The sequence below is a fragment of the Nomascus leucogenys genome, chromosome 10 (genome assembly GCF_006542625.1).
Source record: "Nomascus leucogenys isolate Asia chromosome 10, Asia_NLE_v1, whole genome shotgun sequence".
Classification (NCBI taxonomy): Eukaryota; Metazoa; Chordata; class Mammalia; order Primates; family Hylobatidae; genus Nomascus; species Nomascus leucogenys.
In genome coordinates this window covers 34,134,773-34,156,675 of record NC_044390.1, presented here as the reverse complement: position 1 = coordinate 34,156,675, position 21,903 = coordinate 34,134,773, and the positions used below count along the sequence as shown (strand labels likewise).

At 37.5% G+C, this 21,903-nt stretch overlaps 1 protein-coding gene across 2 annotated transcripts in view; it reads right to left on the bottom strand.

Moving 5' to 3' along the window:
* Window positions 1–21,059, bottom strand: part of TSPAN8 (tetraspanin 8) — a 36,582-nt gene extending 15,523 nt beyond the window's left edge. The window contains exons 1-6 of one of the 2 annotated variants that reach the window (XM_003259543.4): window positions 20,990–21,059; window positions 20,713–20,880; window positions 6,215–6,277; window positions 1,788–1,925; window positions 234–308; window positions 31–138 (exon numbers count right to left, since the gene is read on the bottom strand). In XM_003259543.4, the coding sequence (XP_003259591.1) occupies window positions 31–138; window positions 234–308; window positions 1,788–1,925; window positions 6,215–6,277; window positions 20,713–20,772 (444 nt within the window). In that variant the 5' untranslated portion in view covers window positions 20,773–20,880; window positions 20,990–21,059. Of the gene's footprint in view, window positions 1–30; window positions 139–233; window positions 309–1,787; window positions 1,926–6,214; window positions 6,278–20,712; window positions 20,934–20,989 lie in introns of those variants that run through there. The other variant, XM_030819986.1, reaches the window with a different exon arrangement.
* Window positions 21,060–21,903: the final 844 nt, after the last annotated feature.

The window sequence follows — 21,903 nt, the reverse complement described above, 5'->3', positions numbered from 1 at the left end:
TCTTTAAAATGAACAAAGAATGCTAATTACCTCTTTTTGAAACACAATTACGGCTTCCTGGAATTGTTTGTCACTTTCCACTGTGGTGCTCAAAAGCTTTGCGCTTTCATAGAGAGTTTCATTCACAATGCGATCAGACTGAAAATTGAAAAGTATTTTACATTATTCATGCCACAAGGTAGTATTTCAATTTTTCAAACTTCTTCAAAATTTTCAAACATCTGTGCACACACCTCAGATTTGAAAACAGCTCCTAGGATACCTGCCGCCACCTGCAGGAGCAGGATCAGAAGCAAGCCTATGAAAAACTGAAGAGCAAAAGAAATATACATTATCCTCAATGCATTCAGTAACATCTGGGGACATTCTGGCACAGCACTTCTCTCTACAGCTGGGATTATATCACAGTGAGAGTGTCAGTCACACTCTTCATTTATTCCACTTTTTACTTCAAGCTGAAAATTTTGGGTTCATTACTACTCATAAAACTGCTCCAGAGACTGATCGAGGAAAGTGGTTCAGGCAAAAAATTATCAAAACAACTATTGATATCTGTATGATATTGACTAGAGGGAAGTTTGAAAACTTAGATGAATTTATTTGAATATTATTTTACTCCTTCCCTTTCTTCATCAAACACAGCCTCACACAATCACACAAACTCAGAACTGGCTTTGAAACAGCATCTCCACTACTATCAGAATCACCTGGCATCTTGTTACATATATAAATTCTTGAAATCGGCCTCAGATATGCTGAATCATAAGTTTGAAGGATGCAGCCCAAAGACAATTAGCTTTTTTTTTAAACAAGCTCCTTGAGTAATTAAATTCTTCAATTGCAAATGAGGCCTTATTGTTCAAAAAGCAATCAGTAGGAATGTTATTAGAGTCCCTTTAAAACTCTGTCTCTACTGTCCCTCACAATAAACAAACAGTTTTAAACATTTTTCTCAGGTACTGATATAACCCTTACCTTATTAGAGGAATAAGTTTAGATTAGACCTGATAAACTTTTATGTCATATTTGTATCTGATAAACTCTTGATTTTTTCCTAATATTTTTACTATATCCATTTTCTACTGTATATGTTAAAAGTGAATGCCTGTGAATTATCCAAACCCAATTTATCCTCCTCAATGCTCTCTAAGAGATAATTCTGATTACCTCATTCATTTAAACTTTTTTTTAGCATGGCATGTAGAACACTTATGATTTTACCACAACTGACACTTGGATTCATCTTCCATCATTTACTGCAAACAGTTTTGCCAGTCTCCTGCCATACCCAAGGCTTCTCAGTTCCCAAACACACCAGCACTGTACTGCCACGTCATCTTTCCGGAAAGCTTTTCCTATCCTCACTCATACAAATACCTTATTCACTTCTGCCCTGGTTTGAAAGTCCCATCCCCTGTCTTGCCCTTTGCTTCTGGGGCCACTCCCACTGTAGCTATTTGCTTACTTATTAATCTTCCCTAGTAGGTTCTAAAGGTCTTATGTATTATTTAGCACAATATCTGACACACAGAGGTATGGCAGTAATGTTGAATGAGTGAATGAATGAATGGATGATTAAAATTTGTCTCCTCTCAGAGTATCCTCCAGTTTCTAAGCCAAACTAAGTCAAATCTAAGCCATATCAGCTTCCACAATCAAACCTTCTAAAGAGAAGTTGGAGTTAGAGTTTCATCAATCATGGCACGTTCTTTTAACAGACAATAGGGACGGGAGAGAATCCTGTGGAGTCTGAAGGTTGGACACTGGGATTTGTTTGGAGAACTCACCAACAGAAGCATGCAGCGACTTTCTTTTATAGCACCACAGCATCCCAGGAAGCCCAGAATCATGATGATGGCACCTACAGCAATCAATATGTCCACAGCAGCATAGGGGCTGGAGCCTAAATTTTCAGAACTGAAAATCTGAAGTAAAAAAGAGATTAATGGCAGAAAATTTCTTTCCTTGAAGTTTATTTTGCTCATTCAACAAATATCCATTGAGTGCCTCCTATGTGTCAAGTCCTGTGCCAGGACCCTGAAATACATCAGTGATCTTAAAAAGTACAAATCCTTGCCCTCATGGAGCTCACATTCTATTGAAGTGCTTATACTTTTCTAAAATGATATGTTGAAAGCTGGGTGGAAGAAATGCAATAGGTTTTTTTAAATCCTATTTTAAAAAGCTTAGGACAGTTACTTTTACTCTTCTTGATGTAATCTTTGGTTCACATATTTTGTGTATTCTACATAAAGTGCATTATAAAGCATGTGTTGTTATAGTTTTTAATTCTTTAAAAAGTTCAAGCTCTTTAAACTATTGATAGACACAACAATATGAATTAATTTCAGAGTCATTATGCTGAGCTAAATAAGCCATAGAAAAAAGTAAATACTGTATGATTCCATTTCTATAAAGTTCAAGCATGAGCAAAACTATGGTTATAAAAATCAAAGCAGTGCTTGACTTTGAGCAAGGCAGAAGGGAAAGCAAGAGTTAACTGAAAAGGTACATGAGGGAACTTCCATGGGTTAATAAAAATGCTTTGTATCCTCATTAAAAAGAAATCCAGTTCCTGATATTTCATATCAATTTTATCTCTTTGTTCCCAAAAGCCATAGTCCATAGAGTCATCTAGAAATTCTTTATTTTGACTGTTAGTTAATGAGATATGAAGGGAAAAAAAAAACCTAGGGCCCTTTATAGTGGGTGGGCTACCCATCAGGCATAATTCAGTTCTCCCAACAACACACACATACTCGTCTTCATCACCCTTATAACACCTAGCCTCAGCCACCTCTTGTCCTTGATAAGTGGATTTATCCAGAAGTAAATCACAATTAAAAAGTAAAGCCTTGTGCGTGTGTTATGCATAAATCCTATATGTAGCCCATTTGTCTTCTATAACCTCTATCTACTGGGCTGTCTCTAGATAGAGCACTAGTTCCTAGACCAACTCGAAACCTCTGCCTCCCGGAATGGGCTATGTAGCATGTAGGTCAGCTCCCTTAATAGTCAATACAAAAACGACTGCTATGTTCTAATGATATTTTTGTTTTTCAAGGCTTTCTAAATCTACTTACTGCCTAGAGGAAACTTTTATTCAACAATCAATAGGAAGGATTGTGCTGAAGTTATAAAAGCATTAAAACAAACATCTATATTTTGTCAGGGTCCTAATAAATAAGTTTGCAATCCTGGAACAGTCACCCAACCTAGTGGGCTCCAGTTTCCCCATTTATAAAAGGGAATTGGGTCAACCTCTATAATAGCTAAGGCCTCCTTTGTCTCTAAAAGTCTATGCTTACAGATAATGTTTCAATTTACATACTTTGAAAGCTTGGTTAAGTCCTATTTTTATTTGTTTGTTGGTTTTTATTGTTTTCTCATTAATATTAGAGCTAAAAAATCAGTTTTGTTAATAAACAAGCAGGATATTGGAATCAAAATAAATGCGACAAAAATAGAAGTGTTAGGAAACTCGCTCTATGGACTTACTGCTAAATATTGCTTCACTAGAATATTGTGGCCAGTACAGGCAAACCCTATGAGAGGATGGAAGCCTCGCTAGCTGGGTTATCAGAACTTAGAAAAGATACCCCAGACATACAAATAATAGTTCAAATATCTACACATGAGGCCAAGATACTGTGACCAGCACTTCTGCAGCAGATAGTGTGACACTTCTATGAGGCTAACCTGGGCAGGGTGACCCAGTGCCACAGACTAGCCAGAAAGCAGTGTGTTGACTGTCTAGTGGTCATTGTTCCAAGTCCAGCCCAAGTGGTTATTCTTATTCAAGAATGAAGTGGAAATTTGAGTTCAGATGTTTGCACCAGGAGAGGAGCAGCAGGGTTTGAAAAGCTGTCTTGAATGAACACTGTGTCCCTGTGTGTCTTAGGACAAGGGGAGAATTTCTAAAGACAGAGAAATTCAGCTGGGCCTGAAAGATGAGGACTCAGGAATCCTCTTTGGATCAGAAGGGACCTCCTGGGACAAGGATGGCTGCCCATGTGCTTTTCCTCATGGCGCTAAGTTTATCCTGAGGTAGAAAAAAGGGTCTCTATGAGACACTTCAGCAGAAAGTTCTGTCATTTCCCTGACAATCTTCTTTTCTGTGTTTATGCTCATGTTTTTCCTTCCAAAACAGCTACCTCTGTTTTTTCACTAATAAAAAATTCAGTTCTTTGCTCTGTTTTGATTTGATTATTTATCACTGGCTTGAGATAAATATAAACCAAGCCAATTTTATATAAGTCAAGCTGGTTAATGTTGACCTGGCAGACACTGGCTTTTGTTCAGGGTGAGAGGCTGATGAAGCATGAGTCAAAACGTAACTAAAGATGCTGTCTAGCTCTATTAATTCATTCTTATCCCCAGATGTGGAGGAGCACCCTCTCAAGGACAACAGTTCCCCTTTAATACATTCAGTATGTGCAATTTTTTAACAGACTGAACACCAAATTTTTTTACCAGAAGCACTGGGAGGGAAAGAAAATACCAACAGGAAGTAAAATTAAAATAAAATAAATTGCAGGCTGCACACACATCTTGAAGAGGCCACAGCACCCTGTAAGTAGGTGACTGTTAATCTCTGTGCTTAATTATGAGTCCCAAAGTCAGACTTCAGATTCTACAGGATGGAAATTCTGCACATCTTCAAATGCACTTCTTGGGCTCACACACCAGAGCTCCAGGCCATCAGGAAGTCACAGTTACAGTTATCAGTGGAAAACAGTAAGTGAAATCCTGATGGACTAGGATGTTACTAAAAAGCTGCCACACCCGTCTCCCACCCAATTTCTTCACCATGGTGAGGCACAGAATGTGGAAGCCACTAATTGCCACTGTGATTCTCTGGGCTCTCTAAGGGCAGAAAGCAATTTTAAAAGGAAAAGAAGAACAGGAGAGAGGGAGAGAAAAAAAAAAAAACAGAGATAGAGTGAGAAAGAAATTTTCAGAAAAGCCACCCACTGTAGCAAAGAAAACAGAGCAGGCGTTAATTCCCTTTTCATCTTTCTTTCCACTAGGCTGTGTTCAAAGGCATTTAGCTGCACCATGGTGTAATACATTTTAGTAGAAAATGCATTGTCTTAATTGCTGGCTTAATAATCTCTCAGTAATTATCAACTTGGAATCAAAATTCTTCTCAGAGAGGAGAAACTCTCTTTATGTGGGCAAATACCTTAAAAAGGCTCTAGCAGTAGAAGAGGTGATCCTTTAGTGGCAAGAGCCCAGAAAACAAAAAACAAATAAATGGCTCTGAATGTGTTAGAATAATAATTTGCAGAGATGGAGCCCCAGAACAGAAGAAGGGAGAGAAAAGAATAAAAGCACGGGAGCCAGGAAATGGTGCCAGGGTGGCATTATGTTCCGTAAAACTGACAACAATCCCCGCACACTCGCTCCTCCCTCTTCCCCCAACTCTTTCCACATTTGTGATACTGTGGCATGGAACAGATACCACACATATGGAGTCCAATAGCTGGAGCCACAATTAACCATACGAAATACACTTCCTCCAGACCTGTAGATCTGGGTAAGAGCTTTGGCACTGGGCACAGAATGGTGTGTGGGGGAGGAAAATGGGTCATGTTAATCTTATACATATAGCAATAATCTGGACATCCCCAGAGAATTACTGAGTTACACTGAGTTAGATCAGCCACTACTGGCAAGTGGTTACCTTCACGCCAGTTGCCACAGATAAATAACAAGTACCCTTGTACCTTGTTGCCTTTAAAACACAGATTCAAATTATTCTTCTCCAAGAAAACGTCTCATCTTCTTTCCTTTTGTACCAACCACATTGGGATAAACTAAATTATTGTCAAAACCTTCTATTATAAAAATTTTTCTTCTTGGTGAGGAGAGGTGGCCTATATTCTCAATACAGGCCTTAAACAAATAGTAAAGGAGGAAAATTTCCACTTTGGCCCCTTCCCACCTGCATCTCAGTGAATTTTTTTGAATTTTTGAATAATACCTCCTCCATTCTCTAGAAAGATTCTTCCACACCTAGCACAGTGCCAACCACATAGTAGTTTTGATTGATTGAACTGAATTATAAAATCACATAACAGCACAAGTGATTACATGAAGCAGTTAAGAAAAACGCTTTAGACATGTTTACGACTATTATTGTTATAACTTTCCTTATTATAAATGAAATAAACGACATTGGGGAAAGGGTGACTTGTTTTTGCATACTTACCTCTTGAGAGTCATTGCCTACTCGTACCCATATTGCTAATGCTAGGATCACGATACCACATAGCTGCAGAAACAAACAAACAAACAAAAAGAATACAATTAGGATCACATGAAACTCTAATTCCACACCCTCCCATCTATCCGGTGACAGTAGTTCATCATGGACTATACTATCACAACCTGGAAGACATAAATGAGGCATATTCATATACAGATCATTGTTGAAATGTTACATTGCAATTTGTAAGTTTGATGAGAATAATTCTATTTCTCATCCACAACTCACTCATAGGTCTATGGACGAGAAGTTATTTCCATTAGGCCTGGAAAGATTATTTTTCCATGTAACTTTAGCCCTGTGTTTCTGCTAGATTTTAGCATACAAAAGAAAAGTCACAACAGTTTAAAGATAAAATATCCTTATCATGCCTCCGGGCTTGTTTGTGAGAAGCTATGTTGGACCAGGAAAAAAGGGAATGACTGAATATTCACCATTCATTTAAGATTCGAGAGGAAGGGAGATGTTGGGATAGATGGGGAAAAGTAAAATATATGACAAGATGTGCAGTTAAATAACAAGGCTATATAATAATCAACACTTTTTGAACCCAAATAAACTCTCTTAAAAACAAGCTCTTTTAGGTGGTAAAGTTTACTCACAGAGAAGGAACAATGAAAGACAGAACTTAAAGTCTTAAATTCCTTTAATGACTTTACCAGATTATTTAATTTGGACCAATGCCAACACAATAAAATGTAAAACACATTTTACTTTAGTGTAAGGAAAACTCTTGTCATTCAGAGTTTAAAAAAAAAGTTACGAATTGTGGCTTCAAAAACAAAAATCAAAGATCTATTATTAGATAGAGATGTTAAGAGCCGGCCTGGTAACATACCAGACACAGCAGGCCTTGGAGGACTTAGTAGACAATTCTGACCTTGCTGTGCTCTGACAGACAAATGTCCGGAGCATCATTGCTTTCGTGCATGGTTGAGACATGCCTAAAACCCCCAGACAGCACTTTTAATGGCTTCTCACTGAGTTTGCAGGGGAAATAGAGTCAAGGGCTCTGTAAAGGAATAGGAAGCACAACGAGTAGTTGAGTAACCATAGACTCTGTGCTCCCTAAAAGACCTTGAAAATCATCTAGGTCTAAACCTCTCATTTTGAACGGAGAAACTGGAATCCTGGGCGCTAATTATCACATCATGAAAACCCGGAGCAACTCCTAACCAACCTGCCCTTACAACATACTTCAACTCCTACAAAATAACTAATGCAATTAAAAGCCAAAGCTCTTTAATCACCAAATAACCTATGCAATTATCTCATACGCACACATAGACACACACACACCATAAAATACAAATGATTAAAAAACACAGCTTTCGTGTTTGAAAACTTTCCTTACTTCTCTAACCCTGAGATTTATAGAATCCTTTCACAAAATTCTAATTTCATTTGCAAACGAAGAGAAATGCTCATTTTAGCAGTTCTTTGTTAAGCAGTTTGTGAGTGATAATTTATGTCAAATGATAATGAGACCCTGTGGGATTTTCAGCAATTTCATTCCAACTGAATTTTTTGTTTGTTGTTTAGTTTGTTCACTGATTATCTTCTTTCATTTTCTTCTCTTTTCTCAAGCAGATTCATGATTGGCTTAATAGTCATTCTGGCCTTTAGCTGTAACTAATGAACCTTGTAGCTATTATGAGTAGCACTCTTTCCTGATATTTGTTAAACTATCAATGAAAAAAACTTTAAGAATTCTTAGTAAGAGCTTAGTAGGAACTCAGTGTGATATTTTTTAAAACTTTTTTTTGTTCATGTATTACTATTTACTTTTTCAAGGTATTTAGACATCAAATCATTCATAAATCTTATTAAATCAATCATATCTGCCCCTCAGATAGCAACTTTTAGTCTTCTCAGCCACTGAAAGTTTTCTGTAACATTAACATTTAAAAGAAAGAGTACCCAATTGTTTCAGAAGTCAAAAATATTTTGCCCAACTAATCTTCAGAATCAGATAATCTTTTTCAGGAACGGTGGAAAGAAACTACCATCAGAGTGAACAGGCAACCTACAGAATGGGAGAAAATTTTTGCAACCTACTCATCTGACAAAGGGCTAATATCCAGAATCTACAATGAACTCAAACAAATTTACAAGAAAAAAACAAACAACACCATCAAAAAGTGGGCAAAGGACATGAACAGACACTTCTCAAAAGAAGACATTTATGCAGCCAAAAAACACATGAAGAAATGCTCATCATCACTGGCCATCAGAGAAATGCAAATCAAAACCACAGTGAGATACCATCTCACACCAGTTAGAATGGCCATCATTAAAAAAGCAGGAAACAACAGGTGCTGGAGAGGATGTGGAGAACTAGGAACACTTTTACACTGTTGGTGGGACTGTAAACTAGTTCAACCATTGTGGAAGTCAGTGTGGCGATTCCTCAGGGATCTAGAACTAGAAATACCATTTGACCCAGCCATCCCATTACTGGGTATATACCCAAAGGACTATAAATCATGCTGCTATAAAGACACATGCACATGTATGTTTATTGCAGCACTATTCACAATAGCAAAGACTTGGAACCAACCCAAATGTCCAACAACGATAGACTGGATTAAGAAAATGTGGCACATATACACCATGGAATACTATGCAGCCATAAAAAATGATGAGTTCGTGTCCTTTGTAGGGACATGGATGAAACTGGAAAACATCATTCTCAGTAAACTATCGCAAGGACAAAAAACCAAACACCGCATGTTCTCACTCACAGGTGGGAATTGAACAATGAGAACTCATGGACACAGGAAGGGGAACATCACACTCCGGGGACTGTTGTGGGGTGGGGGGAGGGGGGAGGGACAGCATTAGGAGATATACCTAATGCTAAATGACGAGTTAATGGGTGCAGGAAATCAACATGGCACATGGATACATATGTAACAAACCTGCACATTGTGCACATGTACCCTAAAACCTAAAGTATAATAAATAAATAAATAAATAAATAAATAAATAAATAAAAAAAAAATCTTTTTCAGGAACTTTGAAGCTGGCCAAAGTATCATTTCCATCCCTAACTCTACCTTTTCTTCAAACTTCATTTTAAAAATGAAACAAATGTTTAGAGTATATCATTCTCATCCGAGTGGAGAAATTCCCATGTAAATATCAGTCTAATATCATGAAATTATTCATAACTTTGTTGAATGACTTTAAAAGTAAATTTATTTTCTATCAAGAATGATCATCCTAGAGTCATGAATAACACTAAACTATTTTATACCATTATTAAAAGATTGACCATCATAATGGTTCTTTGAGCCCTTTACCAAGTTTAGCTTTTAGGGCTTTTCCCCTAATGTTTTTATACTATTTTAAACAATTAAAAGTATAAATTAATAAATAAATGCCTGCTCTCTACTTTCTGTTGATAACATTGTAAAAGTAAAATGGGTTAGTAGGGTGGTTCCAGGATCCTACGGAACTGACTAGGCCTACCTTTCCCCTGCTTCTGGTCTCTCTTTGAAGAGGATTGTTCTGGTTTTCATTCAGCTTTCATGGAACAGCCATCATTTTATGGAATTTGAATGCAATTGGTCTGAACCAGCATCCTAAGAAATTAGGCAATTTTGATATTTGCTTACAATGGACTGAATTGTGTCTCCACAAAATTCTTATGTTGAAGCCCTAACCTCCAATGTATCTGTTTTTGATGATAGGGTTTTAGAAGATAATTAAGATTAAATGAGGTCATGAAGATGGGGTTCTAATCTGATAGAACTGGTGACCTTATAGGAGATAAATCTTTCTCTCTCCACTCACACCCAGGGAAAGGACATGTGAGAACATGAGAAGATGGCCACAGAAAGACGGTCCTCACCAGAAACTCAATTGGCTGGAACCTTAATCTTAGCCTTCCTAGCCTCCAGAACTATAAGAAAATTAATTTCTGTTGTTTAAGTCACCCAGTCTACAGTATCTTGTTATGACAGCCCAAGCAGACGACTAAGAACAGGCAGATGCCGGAGACCATAAAATATCAGGAAAAAAAAGGGTAGGGGGAGGGAAGATACCATCCAGAAGAAAGATAAATGGTAGAATGTTCATTTGTCCTCTTATTTGTTAATGTGTCTCCAATCATCCCTACTTCCTCCCTCCAAATTGTACCCTTTTATTTGGGTGTTTATTGAAGTATGTTTGGAGAATGCTGAAAAGGCTGTGTTAGGAGGAGGAGTGGATTTTGAACTACATCATTGTTGGTCCCAAAATGGACACCTTTTAGGTAAACTTAAGAAACTCTTCTCATGCTGCTCCTGAGAGGATAAAAAAGAATAAGAAAATATGCAAGTGGATAACTACAAGATTTGTTTTTATGATAACCACAGAACACTAGAGGCTACTCCACGATTACAGGGAACAAGGATTCTGAAAGCCCTAACATACTAGGACTGTACTGCTGCTGCTACTGTTATTGTTCGTTTTCAAGTTTCTTCTTTTACTAAACATTTATTTAAAAGTCTTAGTTCAATTGTATTGTGGTATGAGAATGCAGACTGTAGGACTGTTACTTGTCAGTTTTTTTTGCATTTCCTTCATCAATTTCTAAAGATTCAGAGATACTAGAAAAGACAACAAAGTCTCAAGAGGGTACAAACTTTATTAGAAATTTATTAAATATACTTTATTCATTAAATCATTTAGATCCTCTGTATCCATGTTTTTTCTTTTCCTTCCAGAGTTATCAAAAACTGAGAGGCGGGTTAAGTTGTGTTAAGCTGAATTAATGGAGTTTGCATTTACTATTCTGTATCTCTAACAGTGTTCCCTCCATGTAATCCAATAAATGCTATTTAGTGTAATCAGTCTTGGGCTTTAGCGCAGAGTAAATGTTACTAAATTGCTATTTTCTATTACATCTCTTTCCAAATATCTTCCCAATCTACATTTGAGATAATAAAAAATACAACTATTTAGACATGTGACTTCTTTATTTCCAGACCTAAAATGGTTAGCCATTTAACCATGATTTTCCCATGCTTCAACTATCCATTTTTACTTACACCTTAATCATTTTGGATATGTTTCAGTAAATTTTACAGTGTGAATACCTGAAGATCTCTTTCTCTCTTATTCATTTGTGAAAGGCTCTGAATGCTCAGCAGACATTGTTCCATTGTCTTCTGACTTTCAGGGTTACAACAGGAAAAGAATATCACCAGCCTTATTTTTGTTCATGCATTATTTGCTTGTTTTCTTTTTTGTCAGTTGTATCTAGACATTTGTAAGATGTTTATCTTTTAACTAAATTAGTAGTTTTCTTAACATTTATTTTGGCATAGATGTCTTCTTTCATTGGGGTAGAACAGGCACTTGCCATCTGCATACAGGTATGTTTTCAGCTCCACAAAATTTCCATATATTAATTTGATTATTATTTGTGTTCCATTTATTTTGTCCTCTTTTTCAGGAGTACAGCTTATTTTGGGTTTCCATTCTCTGTTGTCTGTATCTATTATCTTCTTTCACAACATTCTGATTTCTTATTTGATTTTCTTGTGGGAGAGCTTATCAGTTTGGGATTCTATGTCACTGTCTTCATTTAATGTGATCTCTAGAGTGAAGTTTAATTCTGCTATTATGTTTGTAGTTTACTTGCAGTCCTTACGTATTTTATCCATTTCCCTTTTTATCTCATCCCCTTGTTTTCCAATAAACTTTATCTTCTCTTATGGCCTCCATTCACTGTTTCATGAGAGGTTACTTTCTAGCATCACATTGTGGATACCAATTTCTACATACATTTTTTCAGGATTCTAGAATATTTATTTTAGGGATGTGTGCTTGTCCTCTAAGTCTTCAGGGTGGCAATATCTTTCACTTGTTCAACAGTATTTTTTATTAGGTCTTATGCTAAATTTCCTTGAACAAGATGAGACCAATTCTGATTTAGAGTTCATTCAGAGTAGAATGCGCTGAGGCAGGTGGATCACCTAAGGTCAAGAGTTCAAGACTAGTCTGGCCAACATGGTGAAACCTTGTCTCTACTAAAAATACCAAAAAAAATAGCCAAGTGTGGTGGCACATGCCTGTAATCCCAGCTACTCAGGAGGCTGAGGCAGGAGAATTGCTTGAACCCGGGAGGTGGAGGTTGCAGTGAGCTGAGATCATGCCATTGCACTCCAGCCTGGGCAACAAGAGCAAAACTCCATCTCAAAAAAAAAAAAAAAAAAAAAAAAGAGTAGAATGTACATTCCCTTTACAAGCATGGCCTCATGTAGTTCTGATCTACTAAGCCTCATGCAATACTGGATTTTCTGATGCTGTAAACCAATAGATTAAATTAAAATCTTCAACTTTTAGCAGATTCTGCAATCATGGTTTTTAAAAAATCTTCAGCCCCATATTGTTGCGGGAACTCAGGGACCCCAAACAGAGGGACTGGCTGGAGCCGCAGCAGAGGAACATAAATTGTGAAGATTTCATGGACATTTCTCACTTCCCAAACAATACTCTTATAATTTCTTACTCCAGTCTTACTTTAATCTCTTAATCCTGTTATCTTCGTAAGCTGAGGATGTACATCAACTCAGGACCCTGTGATAATTGTGTTAACTGTACAAATTGATTGTAAAACATGTGCGTTTGAACAATATGAAATCAGTGCACCTTGAAAAAGAACAAAATAACAGCAATTTTAGGGAACAAGGGAAAGCAAACCGTAAGGTCTGACTGCCTGTGGGGTCGAGCAAAAAGAGCCATATTTTTCTTCTTGCAGAGAGCCTATAAACGGACGTGCAAGTAGGGAAGATATCGCTAAATTCTTTTCCTAGAAAGGAATATTGATATTAATACTCTGGGGAAAGAATTGCATTCCTGCGGGGAGGTCTATAAACGGCTGCTCCAGGAGTGTCTGTCTTATGCGGTTGAGATAAGGACTGAAATACGCCCTGGTCTCCTGCAGTACCCTCAGGCTTACTAGGATTGGGAAACTCCACCCTGGTAAATTTGGGGTCAGACTGGTTCTCTACTTTCAAACCCTGTTTTCTGTTGTTTAAGATGTTTATCAAGACAACACATGCACCGCTGAACATAGACTCTTATCAGTAATTTTGCTTTTGCCCTTTGCCTTATGATCTTTGCTTTTGCCCTTTGCCATGTGATCTTTGTTGGACCCTTATCAGGAGTTTCTGATTTTGTCCTTGTCCTGTTTCCTCAGAAGCAAGTGATCTTTGTTCTCCTTTTTGCCCTTTGAAGCATGTGATCTTGTGACCTACTCCCTGTTCTTGCACCCCTTCCCCTTTTGAAATCCTTAATAAAACTTGCTGGCTTTAAGGCTCAGGTGGGCATCACAGTCCTACCGATATGTAATGTCACCCCCAGCAGCCCAGCTGTAAAATTCCTCTCTTTGTACTCTTTCTCTTTATTTCTCAGCCGGCTGACACTTATGGAAAATAGAAAGAACCTATGTTGAAATATTGGGGGTGGGTTCCCCCAATACCATATGAATGGTGTTTATTGTATTGAGTGTTGATATGGTTTAGCTGTGTCCTCACCCACATTTCATCTTGAACTGTATCTCCCATAATTCCCATGTGTTGTGGGAGGGACCCAGTGGGAGATAACTGAATCATGTGGGTGGTTCCCCCATACTGTTCTTGTGGTAGTGAATAATTCTCACAAGACCTGATGGTTTTATAAGGAGAAACCCCTTTCACTTGGCTCCCATTCTCTCTTGCCTGCCACCATGTAAGATGGGACTTTCATCTTCCACCATGATTGTGAGGCCTCCCCAGCCACATAGAACTGTGAGTCTATTAAACCTCTTTTTATTTATAAATTACCAGTCTCAGGTATGTCTTTATTAGCAGTGTGAAAACAGACTAATACAAGTGTTAAGTGTACACTCAATGTGTCTCCATGGTTGCATTCATGTGCATCTTCATTTTTTTTTTTTTTGAGATGGAGTCTCACTCTGTCACCCAGGCTGGAGTGCAGTGGCGCGATCTCGGCTCACTGCAAGCTCCGCCTCCCGGGTTCATGCCATTCTCCTGCCTCAGCCTCCTGAGTAGCTAGGACTACAGGTGTCAGCCACCATGTCCAGCTAATTTTTTGTATTTTTAGTAGACATGGGGTTTCACTGTGTTAGCCGGGATGGTCTCGATCTCCTGACCTCATGATCCACCCACCTTGGCCTCCCGAAGTGCTGGGATTACAGGCATGAGCCACTGCGCCTGGTCTCATGTGCATCTTCTAACAAGCACTCAATATAACTGCTGCAAACTCTAATTTTTAAATAACTCTAAATTTAGGGAAAATAAATCAACCACATTGTTTTCCTCACACAAACAGGGCCTCAGTAACCACTAAAAGCCTACATTCATTTAACTTCAAAACATGTAGAGAGAGATGAATGTTCAGCATTTAATCTGTATCCTGATGTTTCTGAATCAAAAAATGACACAAATTCAGTAATATTCTTACCATATTGTTTCAAAAGTATAACTTTCATATAAGTTACAGCTGTAGACCTGTACATCCATTTGAAAAGCCTGGGAAAAATACAAATGATAGCCCATGAGCCACAGGGCATTATATCAGGAAGTTATAACTCAAGGTAATATGCACAGACAACATGTATCCTATCTTCCTGCCTTGACAAATGTGCCCACTTAATCACCTGGAGGAAAAGGTTTGATTTAGAATTCTCAGGGCATTTGAGCAGGGAAATTTGGGTCCTAGATATTCAAAGTGGAAGCCAGCCTCGGGGCTGACATATCCCTCTACTCCCGCATATGCCTCACCCTGTGAGATGAGAAGAAGATCAGAGTAGGGCTAAAATTATATTTACCTTTTGAAAGCCCATTATGTATAAAATACTGTCACAGTATATACTAATAGTTGTAAATGAAAAAGCAATTACGATGTTTGGAATCAGGAAAAACATGTTAATTGTGCTATTATTGATGGTCAGTCCTTGGTTACAGGTTTTCATAAAATAGTTAAGTTAATGTTTCAAATGAATCCTGCCAGGTAAAATGATCATTTTTATTTTACAAATGCAAAAACTGGAGCACAGAAAAGCCAAGGGACATGTTCCAGAACAAGAAAGGGTAGATTCAGGATTGAAATCTCAGTCAGTCTGTTTACAAAATCCACTTTTTCCCCATTCCCTGAATTCATGATAGAAGAATTTCTGCCTTATCATATTCTTGCTATCTTATTTCTTCTTCGTTTTAAAACTCAACACTTAAATTTATTCATCACTATGCCAAATAGTTACATATTTCTGCTTCATAAAAACACCTATAAAATACTGGTTGAAATGTCTTTTTCTTAAACATTTATCTAGTTAATTCCTACTTCTTTATATGTATTAACTTATTTAATCATCACCACAAACCCATGAGGTAGCTACTACTACTATCCCCATTTTTACAGATGAGGACAAATAAGCACAGAGAGGTTAACCAATTTCCCCAAAGAAGCACGGCTACTGATGAAGGAGTTGATGTTTAGCCTGCTCTATCAACCAGTGGGCTCTAATGCCTTTTGTTGCTGTTTTAGCTACATGCTAATTACATAGGGTCAGGCAACCACTGTATTTACAAAATTCATACACTTCAGCCATTGTCAGGTCTTCATTTTGAAAGATTCCATCAATGGACACAATAAGATATAATTGTGTCCTATTCCTTTTAGTGTACCACCATCTCAGGGTTGTGTCTGCTTTGCCTCCAATCTTTTAATTGCTCTCAGCACATCCAATCTCAATAAAATACAATGATGAATATCAAAATGCTGGATCCCGGACTCTCTCCAAGTTCCAATTTCTTTCTGCTCTCTTCAAACCTCCTCATGCACCGACTTCCTTCAGTTACTAATACATTCAGCTTTACAATTTGGCTCTTCCCTATGGCTCATTTGGGATTGATAGTGTACCTCATTCTTCTTTCCCTCATTAAGAACTGGCCTCTCCATAGCTCTCTGTCTCTGGTCATTATTCCACTGCATCCACCCAAAGGCCCCATGTTTCATACTTACTCAGACCCCTAAAGCACCATAAGCATCTACGATATTCCTAGGCTTGAACTGTCTGAGAGGAGCATTAAAAAATTGGGGCATTTCATCTATTTTTGAAACAAGACTCAGGGAAATAGATTTCATACCTATAATTTATGTATTATCTGCAGCACCTCCAGTTCTCTAACTTGCATCAAACTCTAGGATGAGTGATCAGGAATAACTTTCACTTTTACATGTTTTTCTTCAATTAGTAATTCTAACAAATGGAAATCACCATATACTTATGTGGCATATCTCAAGTTGTCCCCCAGAAGAACCTGGTCTGTTTAGATTAAATGACCACATGCATATCTAAGAGATATTTTAACATCTGGCTCTACTTTGCAAAGGCTCAGTTTTGCAAGTTACACAAGAAAGAATGCATTTGAAAACATAAGGCCCTGGGCATCTATAAGAAAACCACATCAGTGGGGTCATTAAAATTTTTACTTAAGTAAACATTAGGAATGTGATAAATTGCTAATTTCCTCTGAAGGATTGTAAAATTCCAACTGAGAGCTCAGAGCTGAGCATAGAAGGGAGAGTAGATATAGGAACCTTCCTTAACCTCAGAGATTCCTCCTGCTGCCTATATTTGAATTTAAAATATTGATGTCACCTCTTGGCTAAGAAGTTATCACTGGTTTTTACAACTGTTGCTCTCACTGAAAGACTCCATTTCAAAATCTCTTATGTAGAGATTGTAAATCCCACCACATATGCTGGTGGTAGGAATCACCAAGGGGCATTAGTTAGAAAGATCTAACTGAAATCTACAGCAAGAGAAAGACTTGTCTCTGTTATCAAAGAAACAAACAGATAATGTAACCATAAAATAATCAGAGCTCTGGCCAGGCGCTGTGGCTCATCCCTGTAATCCCAGCACTTTGGGAGGCGGAAGTGGATGGACCACCTGAGGTCAGGAGTTTGAGACCAGCCTGGCCAACATGGCAAAACCCTGTCTCCACTAAAAATACAAAAAGTTAGCCAGGCATGGTGGTGCGTGCCTGTAATCCCAGCTACTCGGGAGGCTGAGGCAGGAGAATCGCTAGAACCTTGGAAGCAGAGGCTGCAGTGACCCGAGATTATGCCGCTGTATTCCAGCCTGGGCGACAGAGCGAGACTCTGCCTCAAAATAATAATAATAATAATAATAATCAGAGCTCCCCAGGAAAGCAATGATAATATCTGGGTGTAGCATGGTACAGACTTCTACAATCTACCCTGAACCCTATCAAGGTAGGTAGGTAAATAATCCTTAATCTATAACCTACCCCTTCCTAGACTGTTATTTTGATAATTTAGATCTATTCCAAATTTCTGATTAGCTGTTTAATGAAACGCTGACCTCTGAGGTCTTCATAATAGCTATTAGCACTTCTCAGGATGTTTTAACACAACAAAGATATATTTTAACTGTTTCATAATTTGAAGATTGCTACTGGTTTGAGTGCTTCGGAACATCTTTAATAAAATAGGAGCCTTGCATTTATTAGCATATTAATATTTTGGTTTGTTGAAATGTGCCATATATATTCTGTATTACATAAGGAAAACAATGACTACAGCTCTTTAAAGACAGATATCAGAACTTGGTGGAGAAATAGCTTATTTGAGGTCTGGACAGGAAATAAGCAAGTGATCTGGAACATGCCAAACCAAATACTAAAGAGGCTATCAAAGTTATTAGGATCATTTCAAAAGAACTTGAGTCACCTTGAAGAAGCTCCTGATGGCCAGAGATGGAACAAATTGAACATTAATAAGGGTAAACATTGTAATGGAGCTGATCTATCGTTTCATAAGGATACTTAAAGAAATACTAACTTATCACTGTTGGATAATATTAGTAACTTAACTCATCACTTGCAATCTGGTAAGTAAAGAGTAAGAAAGAAGTATTTTATGCCACTTAAAAAATATTAAACATGGGATACCCAGGTAATGAAACAGTAAATGAGAAGTTTCTCCTTATAGAAAGTGTTCCAGCTAATAAATAAAGAAAAGTTGATGAAACTAGAATATCATCACTTTGAACCTCTTAATGAACTAATGATGGATTTTGGCACTTGACCATCAATGGCTACGAACGTCACAAAAGAGGGACACAATCAAATATCCAGTGCCTCCTCATGAAAGAATACAAAATCACTTATGATCATTGTGCCACAAAAAAAAAAAGGACCTTGAATTGTATCAGGCTGCACCACAGGTATGCAAATAGCAAAATCCAGACTGGGCAATGTGATAAAACAAACAACACACACCAGCGCATAAAATTTCATTAGGGAGAAAAAGAGATGTTGACCGGGGGAGAATCAGCAGATTAAAATAGACATGAAACATACATTAACCAATCACAAAGTGTGGACCTTATTTAGATCCTGATGCTAACAGGAACATTTATGAGGTAATCGGAAATTTCAGCCCTGAATGGGCTCAAATTTGACAGTTGATTAAAATTGTCAAATCAATTTGACAATTGATTTAAAAAATTCTTATTAAGTTTTTAAAGTGTAATAATGATATTGTGGTTACATTTTTTTTTTTTTTCTGAGATGGAAATGCCCAGGCTGGAGTGCAGTGGTGCGATCTCGGCTCACTGCAACCTCCCCCTGCCAGGTTCAAGCAATTCTCCTGCCTCAGCCTCCCAAGTAGCTGGGACTACAGGGGCGTGCCACCATGCCCGGCTAATTTTTTATATTTTTAGTAGAGGTGGGGTTTCACCATGCTGGCCAGGCTGGTCTCAAACTCCTGACCTTGGGATCCACCCACCTTGGTCTCCCAAAGTGCTGGGATTACAGGCGTGAGCCACCGCACCCGGTTGTGGTTACATTTTTTCAAGAATTATTATGTTTCAGAGATATATACTAAAATGCTTACAGACAAAATTATATATCTGAGATGTGCCTCAAAATAACATGGGATGGGGGAAGTGAATACAGTATAAATGGAGAAAGATTGGCCATCTTTCTTCTGTGGCCACCTGGGCTGGCCAATGGAGTTGATTACCTATCCAATCTTCTTTTGTGAATATTCAAAGTCCTCCAAAAAAAAAAAACAAAAAAAACACTAGAAACAAAACCAAACCAAAGAATACAGGTCATTCTTTTTTTGTATAACCTACTCCCAATGTTTAATCAATTTAAGTATCTCAAGAGAAGAAATGTATCAGAACTAACTAAAAAACTGGCATATATGTAGCATGAGCTACATTAAATATTTGGAAAAGCAGCCCATTTTTTTAACCTAAAAACAGCAGCCCATTTTTTTGTCTTCTTTTACTTTTTTAAATATTTACTTACTTATTTAAAATTCACCAATATATCCATTTGTACTCATTAGCACTACTGATCATTGAATGGAAAACCAATCTATACAATAAAGCTGTATTCATGTAGTTAAGTTTAATTAAGTTCATCATTATTTTAATAGAACAGAAATATAGCAACGCATAGATATGAGATGTCTGTTTACTAAAGATCAGGTACAAAAACAAAACCAGAGTTCATTCTTCCTTGGAGTGGATAAGGTAGCTTTTAATCCAGTATACAAAATACTTTTTTCACTTAAATACTTTGTGCTATTCCACTGATTGACATTTAAACAATCTTTAATTGTACCATATATGCTAAAAATGATAAGGTCAATTTCCCAACATCCCAGCCTGCTCTTTTCATACCTTGTTTTTCCATTATCCATTGATAGATGTCACTTATCAATTTGTTGGTTATGTCTATGTCAATGGACTTTCAAGAGAAACATAACAAATTGCTAAAATACAAATCCTGTCAATTAAAAGGTGGGGTGATGACACATCAAAATACTGACTTCAAAATGCCAATACATATATATATCCACTGTCTTAGTTTGATTTTCTTATGATTTAGGAATTTCATCATTTCCCCCTCAAGTTTTTCATGACCCTTTTTTTTTTTTGTCTTTGAGGCTCTGAAAATGATCTTTACTGTCCCACACCCTGCGATTCACCTGTTCAAACCTAGAAGTGAAGGGTGGGAATCAGGACCCGGGCTCGGGATGGAATCAGACCATGTTTTTACCACAGAGTCCTTAAATTAGGGAGGCCTGCTTGATATACAACTAAGGAAAATTGTCCTTTAATTAAGGGGCATTTGTGTTCCTCTGTGATTGTTTTTGCAGCAATATCAAAACATTTATGAAATGTTTATCCTCACATTCTGAAGTGCACTTTTTTGAGTCATTGGCTCATTTTCAATTACTGAAATAACATAAGAAAGAACAAACAAATCCAAACAAGTACATGGAAAATACATTTCCCCTCTTCTCTTATTTCTCTAGTGTACAGTCTGTTCTTGTTTATGATATTTATATCAAGATCCCCTTTCTTGCATAAAATTGATAATTAAAAGGAAAACACTTACCCAGAACAAGAAGTTGAAGATAAACATAGAATATTTTATACAGCCACTCACACTTGCCATTTCGGAAAAGGATTAGGAATCCAGATGCCGTGAATTTAACTATTTGTTACAGGCTTGTCCTGCAATATGTCTGGAGCAACTTGCCTGCAGAGATTTCTGCACCCACGGCTTCCGAGCAGAAAGAGAAAGCAAAGAAGTAGAGGAAGGAATAAAAAGTTATTAAACTGGATAAAAAATTAACCCACACATTTAAATATCACAAAGGCTATTAACTCACACATTTAAATATTGCAAAGGCTATCTCCAGGCAAGTATGTTCCTTTGCTTGTCATAGCTCCTGGGGCACTGCGCCAGGGTATTTATGATCCTTTCTCAAAAACTGCCTCCTCTAAAGTAAACAGATATCAAGTGAAAGGAATGGCACTGGATCAGGCGAGAGAATGGCACAGTGCTACTAAGTTCTTGGCTTTCAGAAACCACTGCCTGACTTCCCCACCCTCCATTTCAACTATGGGGAAATAAGGTTGTTTTGTTCTGAGTTAAATGGACATTGTATCTCTAGTCATTTTTGCACTGCATTTTCTCAATACTACAAAATTTCTTCTAAATGCAATAAAATGCATTTAGAAATCTGCAAAATATCAAGGCTTAGACATAGCAACCTGTTATCATTCAACCCAGAATAGTAAAACAACCATTACATGTATCTGCCCTCCAAAACATCTAAATTTATTTCAAAACAATTCCAGAGCTGCTGTAAATGCACCACAGAAATTGCAGAGGGAGAGGCAGCCTTGCCTATCATGATAAGACCATTTGCTTTTTATCTTTATTTCTTTATGATATAAAGGGAAAGAAATCATAAAGTGGCACTGACTGCCACATTGTGTTCATTTTATAATGCGTAGTCATTTTGATAGCTTGGTTTGTTTTTAAGGTGGACACTGTAATTTCCTTCCTCTGATAAATTATGTCTAGCAACAGCTCTTCTCCACCAACTCAGTTTCTGGATTCCAGGTCCTCTTGGACAAAAAAATTCAAAATGGGAAGGTGGTCATGGATCAGTGACCATAGATTTTACTATTTGTTTCTAGTGCTAATAGAAGGCAGCTGTCTCAGGTAAAGGCAAAATTCTCTGACATAATCAGGGAGGTGTGGACTGCTTTGTGTAAACAGCCTGGGTCATGTTAG